The sequence below is a fragment of the Cajanus cajan genome, chromosome 1 (genome assembly GCF_000230855.2).
Source record: "Cajanus cajan strain Asha chromosome 1, NIPB_CcT2T_4, whole genome shotgun sequence".
NCBI classification, from domain to species: Eukaryota; Viridiplantae; Streptophyta; class Magnoliopsida; order Fabales; family Fabaceae; genus Cajanus; species Cajanus cajan.
This window is the reverse complement of record NC_138517.1, coordinates 72933777-72954390: the sequence shown is the minus strand read 5'-3', so window position 1 is coordinate 72954390 and position 20614 is coordinate 72933777. Positions and strand designations below refer to the sequence as shown.

General features: G+C 28.7%; 1 protein-coding gene across 1 annotated transcript; it reads left to right on the top strand.

The window, feature by feature from the left end:
• Positions 1 to 17854: 17854 nt before the first annotated feature.
• On the top strand, positions 17855 to 20588 carry LOC145955497 (uncharacterized; the record flags this gene model as incomplete). Its single annotated transcript, XM_083070298.1, has 2 exons — positions 17855 to 18139; positions 19096 to 20588. Coding segments are annotated over 2 exons (462 nt in total), but the record flags the coding sequence as incomplete, so codon positions are not given.
• Positions 20589 to 20614: the final 26 nt, after the last annotated feature.

Here is a 20614-nt window from a genome sequence, read left to right as displayed (position 1 = left end):
ATATTGGCATTTCTAATTGGAGGACCACTTGGAGTAGGAAATAACGCTGGAAGATTAGTCTTGAAATTAACTTTCTGATTCTGAGATGGTTGGGGTGCTGATTGAGATACATTTCTAGAATGGTAATTTGAAACAAATGGTTTATTGGGAACCTGTTTTGGTGTGGGACAATATTTTTCTTCATAAAGTTTTGCCAACGCAACAGCTCTTAATAAGGACGTCGGTAACAAAGCCATAACATCTCTTTTAATATCTGCATTTAAACCACTCATAAAACACTTAAGGAGTGCTTCATCATTAAGACCGAACGACCGATTAGCTAAAGACATGAATTTCAAATAATAATCTGAAACAGAACCCGATTGTTGCAGCTTGAACAATTCTGACATAGGACAATCAAATGGTGAAGGACCAAATTGAGATTCAAGAGCACGAGTTAAGTCTGCCCACGTATTTACTGTTGTCAACCTTTGTAACATCTGAAACCAAGGAACCACATCACCATCAAAATGCATCGCTGCAATCTCAACCCGAGAAGCATCTGGTGTGTTATGATAATTGAAGAATTTTTCTGCCTTGAAGATCCATCCAAGCACCGAAGAATTACCATCAAAATGAGGAAACTCGAGAGAAATATCTTTCACAGGTAATACCACATTCATCGTAGACTCTTCATGATGCTGAGTGTCATTGTTTTTAACCAACAAACGATCCAAGGTGGCTTGGATCTGATCAAATCGAGCTTGATTTTCAGTTTCTTTTTTAGCATTATATTCGCGTTGCTGACGATCTCGCAATTCAAAACGCTCCAACAATCGCTGAATCTCACTACCTTGGGTTTTCAATTCAGCTTGAATTTCCTTCAACCTGGTGTTCTCAGCCATGAAGAGCAATGAAAGCACCAATGAAACAGAGTATAACAACAGAGAAAATCAAAGAAACAAGATGAAACAACAGAGAAAATCAATTGCAACTCTGGAACAATGTAGCTACAATTTTTAAGAACAATAACACCACAAATCACACAACTTCGAACATTCCTCAAGACTCACGAACAGTGCTTCCCAATCTGAGTCTACGTGAACGGAGATAAGATCCAGAAGAAATGAGCAATGGAGGAAGGAGAAAACCAGAGAAAGAATGACAGAATATTCAGAGAGAAATTTCATACCATCAACATGCTTTCATCCACGATCATAATCCTTCAAATACACGTTCTCCTTACGCTCACGTGTGCTTCTCCTAACGGTTTCCTTATTTTCCGGTTCTTGTGCCACGCGTCCTGAAGGATCATCTAGTAATTTTGATGTCAATTTCCCTTCTTGCCCTTTTATGCATGTTACATTGTGACATATGTTGGTTAGTTTCTTTTTTAAAAATATTATTGATAGTGTCAGTTTTGGCTGTCACTATATAATAATAAAAAGTAATTTTAATTTGTATTGTAAAATTATTGAGTATGTTTTTGTAATTTTTCATGGAGTATTACTTGATGGTGTTGAATAATGAAATATGGCAAAATCTATGGTGTACATCGGTTTTTTTGTAATTCATGAGTTAACCAACAAAATAAAGTGTAATTTATATGTAGTTTATCAATGAAAAAAAATATGGTCAAATATATAAATAATTAAATGAATAGTTGAGATTTATCATTTAAATTTTTAAATTAATCTTATACAATAATATTAAATGTCATTTTTACCTACATGTTTTTCTCATATTCTCATCTTTCTTGTTTATCTTCCTTGTTCACATATGACTAGATACATGGTCCAACCTTCCTTCTTCTTTGATTTTTTTATGCATTACAAGAAATGTTATATATAGTGACATATAAAAAGTGTTACTATAAATATATTATATACAAGTATAAATCTATTTGACATATCACTACAAAAAAAATGCAAATTTTCGACGGATATGAATCTGTCGGAAAATTTATATTTTTCGACGGAAAATTTTTGATAGATTTATATTTCTGTCGGAAATTTCTAACGGAAAAATAAATCCGTCGAAAATTTTCGACGAAAAATTTCCGACAGAATATTCTGTCAGAAATTTCTTATTTTTAATTTCTTATTTTAATTTCTTATTTTAATTTCTTATTTTTAATTCTTATTTTTAATTCTTATTTTCATTTTCTAAAATTGGAGTTTTTATTTTTAATTCTTATTTTTTATGTAACCATTTTTAACTACTTTTTATTTTTTAAAAAAAGATAAATAATTATCTTAGGTGTCACCTACAACTATTACATACTGTTATCATATTGATATTTTACACCTCTAATTTTTTTTTTTAGTTTTTTAAAATAAATATTATTTATCTACCTTAAAATAATCAAACTAGTGAATTTATATTTTAGAGGGATGAAAATCAAAGAAATATATTTTACTCATTTTACAAGTACGAAACAATCTTTATAAATCTTACAAGAATGAAAATAAAGAAAAAAATTTACAAAGGCCAAAATCAAATTCACCCATCTTATAAGGACTAAAATATATTTAAACCTTCTAAAATTAATATTTTCGATCTTAAAAATTATTATCTAGAAGTAATAAGCTTAAAATTATATATATATATATATATATATATATATATAATATAATATAGGGGGTTATAATTATACCGGTGTAACTTTTACTAAGTATTACGCTGCTCAATAACTTTATATTAAATGTGAATTTTGTAAATCTAATCGTTAAATTGAAAGTTCATATCACTTTATACGTGTATATCAAATTTTGTTAAAATTGAGCAACAACTGGAAGGTAATCAAAATGTTCATATTTTAGTGTATTTTGAAATGAATATATTTCATGAATTTTATTTTATAAAAATGAAGTATCAACTCATCTTGGATTAATATAAAGTTTTGTATATATAATCTAAGAGATATGAACTTTCAATCTAACAGTTGGATTTACCAAATTCACATTTAATATAAAATAATTGAGCGGTGTAATACTTAGTAAAAGTCATATTTAATATATATATATATATATATATATATATATATATATATATATATATATATATATATATATATATATGAGGGAGGTTATAATTACACTGGTGTAAATTTTACTAAGTGTTACACCGCTCAATAACTTTATATTAATGTGAATTTTGTAAATCCAACCGTTAAATTGAAAATTCTTTACTCTTAAATCATATATATAAAATATTATATTAATCGAAGATGATTTCTTATAAAACAAAATTAAATCTGTCAGAAAATTTATATTTTCGGTGATTTTGTAGGAAAAGCTATATCATTGATGAAATATTTCAGAGAAATTTATATTTTTCGAAAATGTAAGAACTGGTTTTAAATTTGATATGAAAATATTATGATATAATTAGATAAGATTTTAAGTTAGTATTTTATTAATGATTGATAATTAAAAAATAAAACAAGGATAAATACATTTTTCGAATTTTATATGTTTGATTTAAGATAACTTACAAAATAACTCTTGGTAAAGTTATTCCGCTCAATAACTCATGGTGTGTGTTAAATTTTATAGATCCAATTAATTGTTAAATTAAAAGTTATTAAGTTTTACTAATAATTAATATAAAAAAATTAATTTATTTTGGAATAAATTATTTGCTAATTAAAAATATAATTGAAACATTAATTATTTTAAATTATTTAACTAAAATCTTATTGACAATTTATTATATGATCTTAATATTTTTGTATAACTAATATCTGGCTTTAAATTTGATATAAGAATATTATGATATAATTAGATAATATTTTAAGTTAGTATTTTATTAATAGTTGATAATTAGAAAATAAAACAAGGATAAATACATTTTTTTAAATTTTATATGTTTGATTTAAGGTAAATAAATATATTAAGTTAATTAATAATTTATTTAAAATGTTAAAATTTAATTTATAAGTATGTAATAAATAAATATTTATAATTTTATAAATTATATTATCATTATAAATTATAAAATTAAATAATTTAAATTATAATTTTAAATAGAAATAAGTAGATGTTAATTATAAAAGTAAGTACATATAAATAAAGAATGATTAAATATATTATTATTATTCGTAATATAAAATTATTATATATTATTATTATAGTACAAGTATGAGATTGTATATTTGAGGATGACTTAAATGAATTAATTTATACAAGTTATACTGACAACATACATATACATTTCGGTAGCTTACTCATCAGAACATCACAGTTAAGCGTGCTTGACCTGGAGTAGTACATGGATGGGTGACCTTCTGAAATTTTCGACGGATTTTTTTTTCCGACGCCACTTTTTTCAATGGATTGAAATCCATTGGAAATTTACCTATTTCTGTCAAAAATTTCCGTCGAAAATCAGCACTTGTAGTGTATGCTCACACATAACATAAGTGTTGATAACGCTATTCATCTCCATAACATGCATGATGGTAGCATTTGACAGTGCCTTCTTTATAATGTACAACTATGGTTTGAAGGTGGTTCCTGATTTTATTTCAGTTCTTGCGTGTCTACCAATACTTTTATATATAGCTTTGCAATTTTCGTTATGGTCAGATATCATCTACTCAACCTACTACTGTAGGACTTTATTTAAGCCAAGTAAACGTATGACTTACCTTCTCGAGAAGTAGAGGCATTGTAATCAAATCATGTTTTGATTTGTGAAAGTTGTAATATATATTATTTGGACTTAAAAAGTAATATTGTTCATAGCAAAAATGATTTTGTACTAAAATTCCTTTTTTTGAAGGATATATTCTTCCATTTTGTAAGAGTCAAGTGATATATTGAAGAAACAGAGAAATAATGAAAGAAGGATTAGTTTTTGTTGTTTGGAGGAGGTTAGTAACGTGAGATAATTTTTTTTTAAAAAAAAATGTAAAGTAGTGATAGCTAGTAATTGACAGAAAATGGTAACATGAGTTATTGCATTTGGGAGGTACACTCAAATCTCATGTGTGAAGGTCTATTTATAGGCTCCGACACTGTCTTCATGAATGGTAGTGAACAAAATTTTTAATTTTGGAAATTTTTAGTATATCACTAGTACCGAATCTTCTACAATTTATTTTAGTATTCTAGCTACTTCTTTTTCTTGAAGTCTAATACTAATTTCTTGCATCCTTAATTACTCAACTAGTACTCTTATTGCTCAACCTTTAGGTATATCATCCAATCTTTTTTCCGCTCTATAAATTTGGGATTTTAAAGACTACAAATACATCTTCTATATCATTATCTTAGGGTCAAACTCAAACTATCAACATACACAACATTTAATTCCTTTTAGAGAGATAATAGATTCATAATAAACATATTTAACACCAATTTACATCGAAAGATATAATTTTTACCAAACCCCCAATAATACAAATCTCCCTCAATTATCACATAATCCTAACCCTAAGATATTTAACACTTAACAAGTTCAATTAATCTTCTGAAATATATGAAAATTGCAACAATTATCCCCATATCTAAACATGAATAGCATAATATAAATTGATCCATCAAATACATTCTATTACAAATTCTAAAAAGACTTAGAGATTGTCACACTATCCATAATCTTCATACATGCTCCTAAGGTGGGATATTTTCACTTCTTCTCTTACCTTAGAAATGACCCCCAAGACAACAAGCATGATCTTTGATGTCCCAAGACTACTCCATGGGCTTCTAGAGGTTTTCCTCTAAGTTTTTCCTTTGCAAGTATTCTTATGGTCAAAAAATTAACATGTATGACCTAACCCTTTCTCTTTTATTTAGGGTTGAGGCAAAGAGTTCAAATCCAAAAGCTTCCCACAAATTCATAGTCTATCTTTATTTTATTTAATAAAAACATTCATCATTTATATTATAAACTATTAATAAATTATCTTTATAATATAAATATTAACAAAATAATTTATTTTATTTTTATTTTTGAAAAATAAAGTTACAATTATATTTTGGGAGGACAAATGGATAGAAAAGAATATTTGACAATAAAATATGATAGACTATATCTAAACTTAATTATAACAATACATAGATGTATGGTGGGAGAGTATGGGGAATTGGTTAAGGGGTTGCTATGAATGGAAGTTGGAAAAGGGATTGGTTTTAATTAGAGAAATTGATGGTAGAAAAACTGGTAGAAGATATGGGTTAAGAGATTGTTAGGTATAAAGAAAGGAAGATAATTCTTGGGAGTACACATTTAAATTTTCCTACACTTTTGGTACATGAACAAAGTATTCTTATAAGCACCTTTTTCTTTATATGCTTTTGGTGCACACTAGTACCTACCTAAAGTCGAAGCTTTTGTAAGGAGGGTGTTACTTGATAGAATTTAAACAAATTAGAGGCCTATATATCCAAAAAAGAGAAATGCCATTTTATAGAAGTTTCATGTCCATTGTGTAGTCTAGTTGAGAACATTACTTGTTATATCTTATGTTTTCTCATTCATATATTATCTTCTCCATATGAAAATTAATGTTACAATTAACTGCATGTGAGCTAAGTAGTCATCCACGTGACTATATAAGCCACTTCTTTTTACAAATTGTGTATGGTATGTAGGAACAAAATTTAGAATGCTTAGCGGGTTTATGTAGATGTATGTGAATTTTTTTGAACATAATAAAATTTAGATCTTTGTCATATAGTTAAGTGCTAAAGGTATTAAGGTGAAGGTGTTTTCAATTTCTTATTATATATGAATGGTCAGTAAATTCAATATATCAGTTATATATATGTATTTTGTATATTTTCTTAATTAGTAAAAATAATAGATAAGGGATGACATTCTCAAGATTATTGAACAATGGAATAAGGAATTAATGAAATTTAAGGATTTTCATATCAAATGTTATTATTCACTTAGTAGTAAACAATAGTGAGTAGTGTCTAATTTAACACAAGACTTGTTGAACAAAGAGTACAACAAAGAATCATTAGAAGAATTTCACCTTTGACACCAAAAAATCTCTTTAAATAAGTATGTCCACTAAAGTAGGAATTTAATGTTTATAGGGTGTTGAACCTGCATTATGAGAATTTAATGTAAGCTCAAACCATATCCCACACATTTGTCTTTAATTTATACTTTTAATTTATATATTTTGTCTCTCTGTTAATAAGAAAAAATAAAACTTACAATGTAAAATAGTTAGTAGTGTCTAATTTAACACAAGACTTATTGAACAAAGAATATAACAAAGTCCCATTAGAAGAATTTTACCTTTGATATAAAAAGATCTCTTTAAATATGTATGTCCACTAAAGTAATATTTTAATATTTATAAGGTGTTGAACCTGCATTTCGAGAAATATAAACTCAAACCATATCCCACACATTTATCTTCAATTTATACTTTTAATTATATATTTTGTCTCTATTAATAAGAAAAAATAAAACTCACAATGTAATTCTATTTGAATAAATTTTGTTATAATTAATAATACTCTCATAAAATAGTTTGTGTTGAGCAAGTTAAAATAATCAATAAAATTTTAATATTATAAATGTTTTTATCAACTAATTAAGTAATTACATATAGATACTAAATAGTTACAAATACGCAAGTGACACTCTTTAATTATTTTTTTTTATCTTTCTTCTTGTGATATCAAATTACCACTAATAAGAATTATTATTTAGCAACACATTCTATGAAGACATAATATTTATTATTAAAAATTACTTTTATCCATATTATCATATCATATTAATATATTATTAAAATTATAAATAAAATTATAATAACATATAATATATATATATATATATATATATATATATATATTTTGAATCTCATTTAAAATAATATTAAATTTTATATAATTATATATCATATAGATCTATATTTTCATATATTATTTTTTAATTAACATTTTTTTTGCATGTGTATAACATTAATTTCTCGCGGTGTACCAATTATTTGAATCAGTTATATGTGCTCTTTTAAAGTGACTTTAGCCCTTGACTGTCCAATATCTTCTTAGTGTGTGTTTGTATTAGCGTAACATGAAAAATCACGTTTAACAAAAAAAAAAAAAAACTTTCACTTAAACTCATGTGTTACCTTTTTTTTGTTTAAGGTGTTCATGATTGATAACATTTAATGCTCTTTAATTCACCTGTTACCTTTATCAAACTCACAATGAAGCGTCAATTATAAAATACAGATTAATGAGGTATAGATGATTCAATTTTCAAACACAATGCACATTCAAACGAAATTATGACAGACGAAATGAGCACCCATCAGGTGTTAAAATAAAGTGGGTTATTAGATCCTGCATAGTCTAATTCGTCTTTTGATAACCTTACAGATGGATGAAAGCATATGTTTATAATTTCTCATTCTAAACTTCTTATGAAGCTCCTCTGTGTTATGCTTTTACCTTTCTACTTGGTCTGTTTTACCTGTACCTTTTATTTTACCCAAAAGACACAATTTATGTGGTTAGAAGTCTAGGAACATAGACCTTTCTTTCATCATGTGTCATGAGCAGTCATTGTCTAGGTATCAACTTGAATTTTTCCTTCTTCATACTAAGGAGATCTGTAATGGGAATAATTTTTTTATTTTGGTACCCAGTTTTTCTTAGATCATTTTATGTTAGTTCCACTAGCCTTAGCATGTCCCTTTTGTTTGTCAAGAGTTTTTGCTCTTTTTTCATAGAAGGTAGACATAGGCTTCTTTGAGTTAGACTCAAAGCCAATACCACTTTTTTCAGATGAAAGTATTTTATATATGTTTTAGAAGCATATTCAATTTAGAAGACCCATCTACAAACTTCATTAAGTCCTTTCTGAGTTGAATATTTTCATTTTTTAAGACGTCTACGTTAGCAAAACTAGTGATCTTGTTTTTGAACAATATTTCTTCAGCATTGTCTGACATTTTTCTTTTGAGTTCAAGATTTTCTTTTCCTAAAACTTCATATTTTTCTTAAGTTTCTTGTACTCAAAGAGAAATCATGTGAGAGTCGGCTAGAAACGTCTCAAAAGAAATCTCATCATTATCAAACTCAGATGAATAAGAACTAGAGTTAGAGTTTACCTCTATGTTGGTTGCATTTGACTGAACGTTTGTCATGAGACAGATGTTAACTACTTCATTTGAACTATTTCTTTTGAAGATCTTTCCAAGTGGCCATCAAACAGCTTTGGTGTTCTTTTTGTTTGATCACTTTTTCTTGAGAAAGAGACAGTTTGACTTTACGTATCTAAGTTTGTTGCATTCATAGCAAGTAACTTTCTTATTATCAAGGGATCCATGCTTCTTCACTACAAGAAAAATGATAAATTGTGACGGACAAATTGCGACGGTTATCTAGAAACCGTCGTCGCTTTGATATTGCGACCCTTCATACGACGGTTTTTCAAAACCGTCGCAAAATTGTTCAACATTGCGACGGTTTATCGTAAACCGTCGCAAAATTTGTTTAACATTGCGACGGTTTATCATAAACTGTCGCAAAATTTGTTTAATATTGCGACGGTTTATGATAAATCGTCGCAAGTTTAACATTGCGACAGTTAATCATAACCGTCGCAAATTTAACATTGCGGCAGTTAGTCATAAACCGTCGCAAAATTTTCAGCATTTTTTTTATTAGAATTTAAAAGTTTTTTTTTAAGTATTATGTATCTTATCTTAACAAACTTATATTTTATTAACAATTTTATATATACTTTCTTTAAAAATATAAAAATAAATATGTTAAAATTTATAAAAATCCAGTTTAATTTATTTATGATATAAATATGTTTTTAATATCTAATATATATTTTTAGATGATAATTTATTTTAAAATATATTTTATAATAACAATTCTAAATGGAACATAAATCTTCTGATTTTTCTTAGTTTGATTTTTTTAATCAATATATATAATTTTACTATTTTGATTTTTTCAATCAACGTATACAATAAAGAAAAAACACAAAAGATAAACATGCATAGTAAAAATTTTATTTTATCAAAAAACTTTTTATTTTAATATATTACATTATATATGTGAATATTAAGACATATATATATATATATACATATATATATATTATAATTAAACTTTTTTAAAAAATTAATTCATTATTAAGAAAAAAAATTTATTACATGATAATTAATTTCTTTCAAAAATTTGATAGATATAAAATAAATAAACATTTTTTCTGAATCTATATTTTTATTTTATTAGAATATAATTTTTATTTTTTAAAATATATTAATTTTTTAGATAAAAAATTATGTATATGTCAAATAGTAGTGGGGCAAGTGCCCACTATTCCAAATGTACATCCGTCCCTATATATATCTATATATATATATATATATATATATATAATATATGGGGTTATAATTATACCAATGTAACTTTTATTAAGTATTATGTTGTTCAATAACTTTATATTAAATGTGTATTTTGTAAATCCAACCGTTAAATTGAAAGTTCATATCACTTTATAAGTGTATATCAAATTTTGTTAAAATTGAACAACAACTGGAAGGTAATCAAATTGTTTATATTTTAGTGTATTTTAAAATGAATATATGACATCAATTTTGTTTTATAAAAATGAAGTATCAAACCATCTTGGATTAATATAAAGTTTTGTATATATAATCTTTGAGAGATATGAACTTTCAATCTAACAGTTGGATTTACCAAATTCACATTTAATATAAAGTTATTGAGCGGTGTAATACTTAGTAAAAGTCACATTTAATATATATATATATATATATATATATATATATATATATATATATATATATGAGGGGGTTTATAATTACATCAGTGTAAATTTTACTAAGTGTTACACAACTCAATAACTTTATATTAAACGTGAATTTTGTAAATTTAACCGTTAAATTGAAAATCTTTTACTGTTAAATCATATATACAAAATGTTAAATTAATCGAAGATGATTTCTTATAAAAACAAAATTAAATCTGTCAGAAAATTTATATTTTTTATGAGAAAATTTTTGTAGGAAAAACTATATTATTGATGAAATATTTTAGAAAAATTTATATTTGTCGAAAATGTAAGAACTGGTTTTAAATTTGATATGAAAATATTATGATATAATTAGATAAGATTTTAAGTTAGTATTTTATTAATGGTTGATAATTAAAAAATAAAACAAGGATAAATATATTTTTTGAATTTTATATGTTTGATTTAAGATAACTTACAAAATAACTCTCGGTAAAGTTATTCCGCTCAATAACTCATCGTGTATGTTGAATTTCATTGATCCAATTAATTGTTAATTTAAAAATTATTAAATTTTACTAATAATTAATATAAAAAAATTAATTAGTTTTGGAATAAATTATTTTCTAATTAACAATATAATTAAAACATTAATTATTTTAAATTATTTAACTAAAATCTTATTGACAATTTACTATATGATCTTAATATTTTTGTATAACTAATACTTGGTTTTAAATTTGATATGAGAATATTATATATAATTAGATAAGATTTTAAGTTAGTATTTTATTAATAGTTGATAATTAGAAAATAAAACAAGGATAAATACATTTTTTTTTTGAATTTTATATGTTTGATTTAAGGTAAATAAATATATTAAATTAATTAATAATTTATTTAAAATATTAAAATAATTTATAAGTATGTAATAAATAAATATTTATAATTTTATAAATTATATTATCATTATAAATTAAAAAATTTAAATAATTTAAATTATAATTTTAAATCGAAATAAGTAGATGTTAATTATAAAAGTAAGTACATATAAATAAAGAATAACTAAATATATTATTATTATTATTATTATTATTTGTAATATAAAATTATTATATATTATTATTATAATACAGATATGAGATTGTATATTTGAGGATGACTTAAATGAATTAATCTGTACAAGTTATACTGACAACATACATATACATTTCGGTAGCTTACTCATCAGAACTTCACAGTTAAGCGTGCTTGACCTGGAGTAGTACAAGGATGGGTGACCTTCTGGGAAGTTTCCCAGAAATTGCACAAGTAAGGATAAAACATGCTAAACAGTGAAATATCGTGAAATAAAATCCTTGAAAGGCCAAATATGAGGATTGTTACATTAATAATTTATTAAAATAAAAAAAAAATTATAATTTTTGACTGTTAAAAAAAGGATTGTAATATTAATTTAGAGGCAGTTGGTGCGACAGTTGATGAAAGGGTCGCAATGTTAATATAGAGGCATTTGGTGCGACAGTTGATGAAACGGTCGCAATTCCAATTTTGCGACGGTTTGTGCAACGGTTCTGATAACCGTCGCAAAATTGCCTGGTGACGGACGACTCTGCGACGGTTCCCAAACCGTCGCAATGTTGTCTTTGCGGCAGTTATAACCGTCGCAATGTAGGTCATATAACCGTCGCAAAATCGTCATTTTCTTGTAGTGCTTGGATCTCTCTTTCTTTATATGGAAGGTCCTCAACCTTCTTTTCTTTTTTAACATGTTCTTGAACTTCTTGGACATGAGAGAAATCTCATTGTTTGTTGAGTCTTTAGAACATTCATTTGAACTTGAATCAGACTCAACTTTTGGCTCTTTTTTCTTTTTCTTTCTTCTTGCTAAAACTACCACCCTTCAAAGTAATGGTGTCATTTGCTTTAGGGTGTTCTCTATTTTTTAGAAGAACCTCATCACCTTAAAAAGCTCCAAGAAATTTGTAACGACCCACCCTAGGCCGTCACATCAAGAACCAACTAAAATAAAATAATATAAAATAAAGAAAATATAGCAAAAGCCAGCTACGCTAGAGTGTAAATATACAATAACATATAAATTTTTTTTTCCAAAATATATAACATATGTTATAGCAGAGTAATTATCCTTAGTAAGATTATACAGTAATTCAAAAAGATAACATCATGAAAATATAAGATAGACACCCTAGGTGCTGATCAAGCTCTAAGCCTAACTACTTCTCAAAGCAGCTACCAAAATACTTCTTGCTATCCCAAGCCTCACACCTGATCTGCTCCCCCACATAGTGAGATCATCACAGTCCAAACCACATGGAAACATGCAAGGGTTAGCACATATAAAACCAACCATAGTACAATAAAATGAAATATCATTAAACTAGATATTCATCGACAATATATATCCATACCAAGGAAATGAACATTATAAATAATTATTTCCATGCCAAATATAAACCAATCCAGAATCTAATGTATACACATCCATGCCAATGTATACATATTTAATAAAGAATTCATAACCAATAATGTATACAATCCATACCATATGTATACATATTCCACATCCAAAAACAAAGTCACACCACTGTATAATCCATGATGTAACCAACACATCCAAACCAAATGTTGGCCTCAACACCATCCAACCCAAGTGTTGATACGGTGAAACATGTCATCAACCCATGTCCCACGCCTAACCTCTCATGGAATATATATAGTTGGATTACGTCGTCACGTAATCCTGGTGAGGCCACCTCATCCATCGGTATGACTCGGCCTAGATCCATACTGGTAGCAAATAGAATACTTAGAGGAGTACTTCAGAATCCACCTAACATCTGAAGTGGTTTATTATATAATCCTTGGAAAAGTTCCATATTGGAATCCTCACCATGGGACTCCCAAAATTCCATATTTTCCCAAAGATTATATCCTGATCTCACCAAGAGATCTAATCCATACTATAACCTTACTCCTCTGAGTTCTATTAGCTTTCCAACCCAAACATACATAAGCACATTCCATAATTACATGCAATCTTTTCCATAACCATGCCAAATTACTCAATATAACAAAATAAAAAAAATAAACACTCAAAACAACTATCAATTTAACCAATTTACCCTTTTGTGAAATGACAATCTTCACATAAAGTAGCATATTATGAGTTATACTTATCCTATCATGCTCAAACTTATCTCATATGAAAGATAAGAAGATTTCCTATAACTTTTATGCAGACATAAAGTCCTAATTCCATGATTTACTTTGTTAAAAATTTGAAAAACTGCAACAGCTATAACCCACGTTGGCAACCTGACCCGTGTTCACTAAAACAGTCATATATGGAGTTCTAGACCTCCTTTTTGGGTGATTCCAACGCCATTGGAAATCTAACATCCAAGGATACAACTTTCATGAAGACCTCAAAACCAAAATACTCACGCCCGGCGCACCCAGCACATTCAGCAACCAAAAACCCTTGAAAAACCTTGAAAATTCCTTCCAATCATGAATCCAATCCAAATTACACGAGTTTGAACCATTATAAAGCATAAACAATATCCAGAAACAACTTTTTAAGCAATAAATCATGAATTAATATGATATTTCAAATCCATACATACTAGATTAAGTCTTATAAGTACTACCCTTACCTCAGAAACTTCAGAAATGGAAGATTTAGACAAACCCTCAAATTCCCAATTCAAACTTCAATCTCACTTTTCAAGGCTTTAGAGACCAAATCTCCTAAAACTCCAGTTGTGAAGATTGATCCTGGCTTGATAAGCTTCCCAAATATGTCCTCAGCTTCCCTCCGGACCAGATTCCCTCTCTCTACTTTCTCTCTCTAGAAATTGTCTCTGTCTGGCAAATGAAATCCTCCGGTCCTAAGTTCCTATATATAGCCATTTTCCAAAATTTCCAAATTTCACCCTTAGCACCTATTCACCTCAAATATCCTATTTCTTGAAGTATTTCAACTCACTAAGCTCTAAAACAACCTCAAATTCACTCAGAAAGTTCGGGTTTATCTTATGTTCCTATCCTTCAATCTCCTATCCATCTTATTCCTTTCCATGCAATACTCACAACTCACTACCATATGAAATGCAACATGTATCAACACACAAACAAACATTACTTTCAGATACATATGCTTGGAATAATGAGTTGCATGCCATAATACTTCACTTAATCAAGATGAGAAGGAAGGTGATCAGTCTTCTTCCCTTTTAGTACCAGTTCAGTATAATGGTGTACAATGCATCATCCACCAAATTCATGCACACACATAATTATACAAACCTCTCAAAACATCAACCTCTCATCTCATACTATAAAATCACTACCATGCTTAAATAACTAATCAAAACCACATTAACATACAACATGCACAGAGGTAAGTACATTTCAAATCCACATCTTCATAATCCAATCCAAATCCATATAAATAACATATACATACATGCATATATACTAAATAGCTTGGTATTTTCCATGGTGTTACAAAATTCATCGAGAGTAAGAACTTTGAGATCTCATGCTTCAACAATAATTGTGGCCTTTGGCTCCCAAATCTTGGGTAAGCTATCTGAGATCTTTAGGTTGTTTTGAGCTTTTGAAAAATCAGTTCTTAGGGACTTTAACCTGGCTATTTAGAATTGTTTGGACTCTTCCAAACATTTCATAAATGGTTTCGTTCTCCTTCATAGAGAACAACTCATAGTAGTTCTGAAGAGTGGCATTTCATTTGAGTCTGACATCCTTAATGCCCTCATGAGTTATCTTGATGACATTCCACATCTCTTTTACAGTAGAGTAGCTACAGAACTTATTGTACTCGATTTTAGAGATAGAGAACAAGCAATTATATATATCTTGCTTTAGCATTTTGCTACAAAGTATTATAATCTTCTTGAGTGTGGCTCTCATGCTTCTTGATTGCTATATCTCCTTGTGTGGTGATTTTCCAAAGTAAGTATTGGATGGATTTGATGAATGTGAAGTCCCACATCAGTTAGGAAGGAGAACGAAGCATGCCATATATATGGGTGTGGATACCTTCCTTGTGTGGACGCGTTTTGGGGTGGCATGTGTGCCATTGCCAGAAGCAAAACCGTGAGGGCTGCGGCCAAAGCGAACAATATCCACATGCGGGTTGCTGGGGTGTTACATTTGGTATCAGAGCCGGGACCCGGGCCGGTGTGCCAGCGAGGACGCTGGACTCCCTTGAGGGGGGTGGATTGTGAAGTCCCACATCGGTTAGGAAGGAGAACGAAGCATGCCATATATATGGGTGTGGATACCTTCCTTGTGTGGACATGTTTTGGGGTGGCATGTGTGCCATTGCCAGAAGCAAAACCGTGAGGGCTGCGGCCAAAGCGGACAATATCCACATGCGGGTTGCTGGGGTGTTACAATGAACATCTCCATCTTATCCCTCTAGTAGGGGTAGCTAGTCTTCTCTATTAAAGGTTGGAGGCCTTGTGAGAGAAGCTCCTTTTGGCAAGTACTATCCTTAATTGCTGCTTTCCATTCTGGATCATTTTCCTTTGACACTATTAGATGTTCAACCCTATCAAAGGCTGAGCTCTGATACCAATTGATGGAGAAAAAGATACACTTTAGAAGGGACGTTGAATAGTGTATATCAAAAACTCGCGCTTTCGAAGTGTAGTGAAGTAGTAAAAGCTTTGATAGAAGAAATACTATAAAGTAATTAGACAAAGGAGCACTAATTTTTTATACTAGTTTGTCTCAAATACAGAGACTACATCTAGTTCTCAATCCAACCAGATTGAGTTCCACTATCTTTTTCAAGATGTAAGTATTTTTTAAACAAGTCAGTTTTAGCTCAAACCTACATATTCTTTAACTTGTCTCTAACTACTCAATTATTCTTTCAGCAAGTCTCTCCAAGCTCAACACCAAGTATTCTCACTACAAGAAAAATCAAGATTATCTACGGAAGAAATCCATATATAAGCATGATAATCCGTAGATAAGTCTTAATTATCTACCAAAAATCCGTAGGTAATAAGGTTGTAGATAACGTTATCTATGAGAAGTTTATCTGTAGATAACCTTATATACGGACATATCTACGGATTACCCACGAAAGTTGTTATCTAAGGATTATATTGATCTACAGATATGATTTAAAAGACTTACCTACGGAATTATCTATGGGTGAGGTTATCTACAAAAATTTCTGTTTGTCCTTACTGCACAATTTCCGGGAAACTTCCCAGAAGGTCACCCATCCCTATATTACTCCAAGTCAAACAGTAGAGTTCTGATGAGATAAACTACCGAAAAGCAGATGCATGTTGTCAATATAAGTAGTACAAATTAATTCATTTAAGTCATCCTCAACTATACAAAATATTATTTTTATAAATTAAATTTTAACATTTTAAATAAATTATTAATTAACTTAATATATTTATTCATCTTAAATCTAAGATATAAAATTCAAAAAATGTATTTATTCTTGTTTTATTTTCTAATTATCAACCATTAATAAAATACTATTTTAAAATATTATCTAATTATATAATAATATTTTCATATCAAATTTAAAATCAGATATTAGTTATACAAAAATAAAATATTATACTTATTATTATTTTCATTTATTTTAAATATTGTACTTATTCTGAAATTAAATGTTATTAAATATTTTGATATTATTATAAAAAATTACTACGTTAATTTTATTATCATTAATTTATAAAAAAAAATTAAAATGATAATTTTTAATAATATTTATTTTTTACCAAATATTCTTTACATCACTTAGAGCATGAAAAATTTTTCCATGCATCCCGCCAAGGTTATCTACTAAAAATTCGTAGGTAATCTGAATTTATTTAATACCCACCCACCATATGTTATTTACTGAAAATTTCCGTAGATAACTAAAAATTATCTATAGAAAAAAATTCGTAAGTAATATTTCATAGATAACTAAACATTGACTACAGAAAAAATTTCATAGATAATATTCTGTAGATAACTAAACATTATCTACAGAAAAAAATTCATAAGTAATATTTTGTAAATAACTAAAAATTATCTATCGAAAAATTCAACCCTAATTGCAACAGGAGTGTTTTCTGCTGCCTTCAGCGTCCCAGGTGGTAACAACGACAACTTAGGATCTCCCAATTATTTGACGAAACCTTGGTTCATGGTATTTGCATTATCCGATGCATTGGCATTGGTCTCTTCCTCAACCTCAATCCTAATCTTCTTGTCCATCCTCATTTCACGATATGCTGAGGAAGACTTTCTCAAGTCATTGCCATTGAAGTTGATATTTGGACTAGTGGCATTGTTTATCTCAATTATCAGCATGATGGTGTCATTTAGTAGTGCTTTCACTAGTACATAATACACATTTTACGTCAGTTAGTTTAGGGGTTTTTACGTCAGAAAAATGTCCGACGTAGAAGCGGGAGACGTAAATTTACGTCGGGGCGCGAAAACCGACGCAAATTTACGTCGGACATGTGAAGGTCCGACGTAAAAAGTCATAAAAAATTAAAAAAAAAAAAAGAAAACAAGTGCAGCAGAACGGCCCGTTCTGCTTGGAGAACGGGCCGTTCTCCAAGCAGAACGGGCCGTACTTCTTGGAGAACGGCCCGTTCTGTTTGAACAACGGCCCGTTCTCCATGGAGTACGGGCCGTTCTGCCAGCAGAACGGGCCGTTCTGCTTGAGAGACCCAGGAGCGCGTTCTCAGGTAGACTTGGTCACTTCCTTCTCCATCTCCAGCTTCAAAAACTTGAAACAAACAGATGAAAAAAACATCATTTACGTCATAGAACCTCATAGAAAAGCCCAGAAACAGAAAAACACAAACTTGAAGATGGTACCTCGAAAAATTATAAGGAAGGAAAATACACATTTAGTCGTATGAACGCAAACTGCTTGTTTTTGTCGTATGAACGGAGACTGAATGATAGAAAAATTATAAGGAAGGAAGGACCGAAGGAGTAGGAGGCGGAGGGATTTACACAACGAAGAGGGAGAGGGTTTACAGAGAAAAAAATGAAAAGTGATGAAAAGTGAATGCGCGCGGTGTGCCTCGCGCTCTCTTATTCAAATTTGCGTCTTTTTTACGTCGGACCTGGTAGGGTGCGACGTAAATTGGACTTTTTACGTCAGACCTTCCCAGGTGCGACGTAGATTGGACTTTTTACGTCGGACCTTACCAGGTGCGACGTAAAAAAGTTCGCAAAAATTACAAAAATGCCACCGCATTTTTTTTACGTCGGATTTTCGTATTTCCGACGTAAAAGGGGTGACGTAATATACTTATTTTCTACTAGTGTTTCTTCATAACGTATTACCATGGTACAACGTGGGTTCCTATCTTCATAGCTTCACTTGCGATTTTACCAATAACCTTGTTTATATTTCTGCAGTATCCTCTCTGGTATGACATATTGTATTCCACCTACATTTGTGGTTCTCTGTTTAGACCAAGTAAACGCATGATTCACTAGAAAGGTTGTGGACTCGTGCTTGATAATAAATTTTCATTTTCTTTTGTTTGCGTCTAATTTTTGTGACTTACTTATGGCTCAAAATGATGACTATGTTAGTAAAATAAAATGCAAAAGCAGTTAATTCAGAGAAAGGTTACTTTCCTAATTGTGGATGCAACCTATGAAGAGATTTCCAGTACTTCTCTATAAAAAATAAAAATAAAAATAAAAATAAAAATAAAGGGTTTTTTTTAGTAAATAAACTCTCACAAAGTAATAATTTTGTCATGTAAACATGCTCTATATCATATAGGCACATGGAGTAGCTTAAGGATGTTAGTCTTTTACCTAAATAACAGGAAGATAAATACACAAACGAAAAAAGTGCCAAAGTGACTTCGAACAATTGTTCAAGATGTACAGCAGAATTGTTATTGTAATTAAATAAAGAAAAAAGATAAAAGTGAATACGACAAGGAAGGATAGATTATACAAGTCTAGTCCATGCTATGGTATTCTTTTTATTAATTTTTTTCACGAGAAAACATGTATTCATATACCAGACTCAAGTATAAATAAAAAAAATAAAAAAAAAAGTTTATTAGGTTTTATGATTACAGGTGGAAATAAATCAAATAACTTATTAGGGGCACGTAGTCTAACATGTTTATTAAAAAAGTTAAACCTAGAAAGTCTTTTAACTAAAAATCAAGTTTTAAGCTTTTAAAATATCTTAGTAGATCTATATACCAATCAATTTAAAATATAAAACAATATTATATTAATTTATAATTAATATTTATTTTTAATATATATAATTAATAATAATAATAATAATAATATATTTAATATTTAGGTGTATTAAGCATATTTACAAGTCTTGTATAAAATAGATTACAAAAACAAACTTTTAGATTAGGTCAATCTTTCAAACAAGTTAAACTATGCCTTCAAATAAAGCCCATAACATGTAAACAGATCAAATTCAAGCTTAGTAATTTTGTTGTAAGTCAGACTTAAAACTGCCAAAACTTAACCTAGTCTAATCTGTTTCTACTACTATTCACGATATAATATACATTGTTATGAATAATGGTTGCAATTCAATAAGATAATCAAAATATTATAATGATAAAGGTCACTACAAGAATCCTACACGCAAATAGCGACGATCAAAGATTGTCATAGTTGGTGTATTTTTTGTCGTCTCAATGTATACATTATATTAGTGATTTTTGTCATTAGTTTAAATCTTAACAAAAGAAAAACACATTGTGTTTTATTAAAAATTACATTTTTAGTTTTAGTATCGACATTGGCTATCATTACTTATAAAATTTATGTTTTAAAAAATATTTTA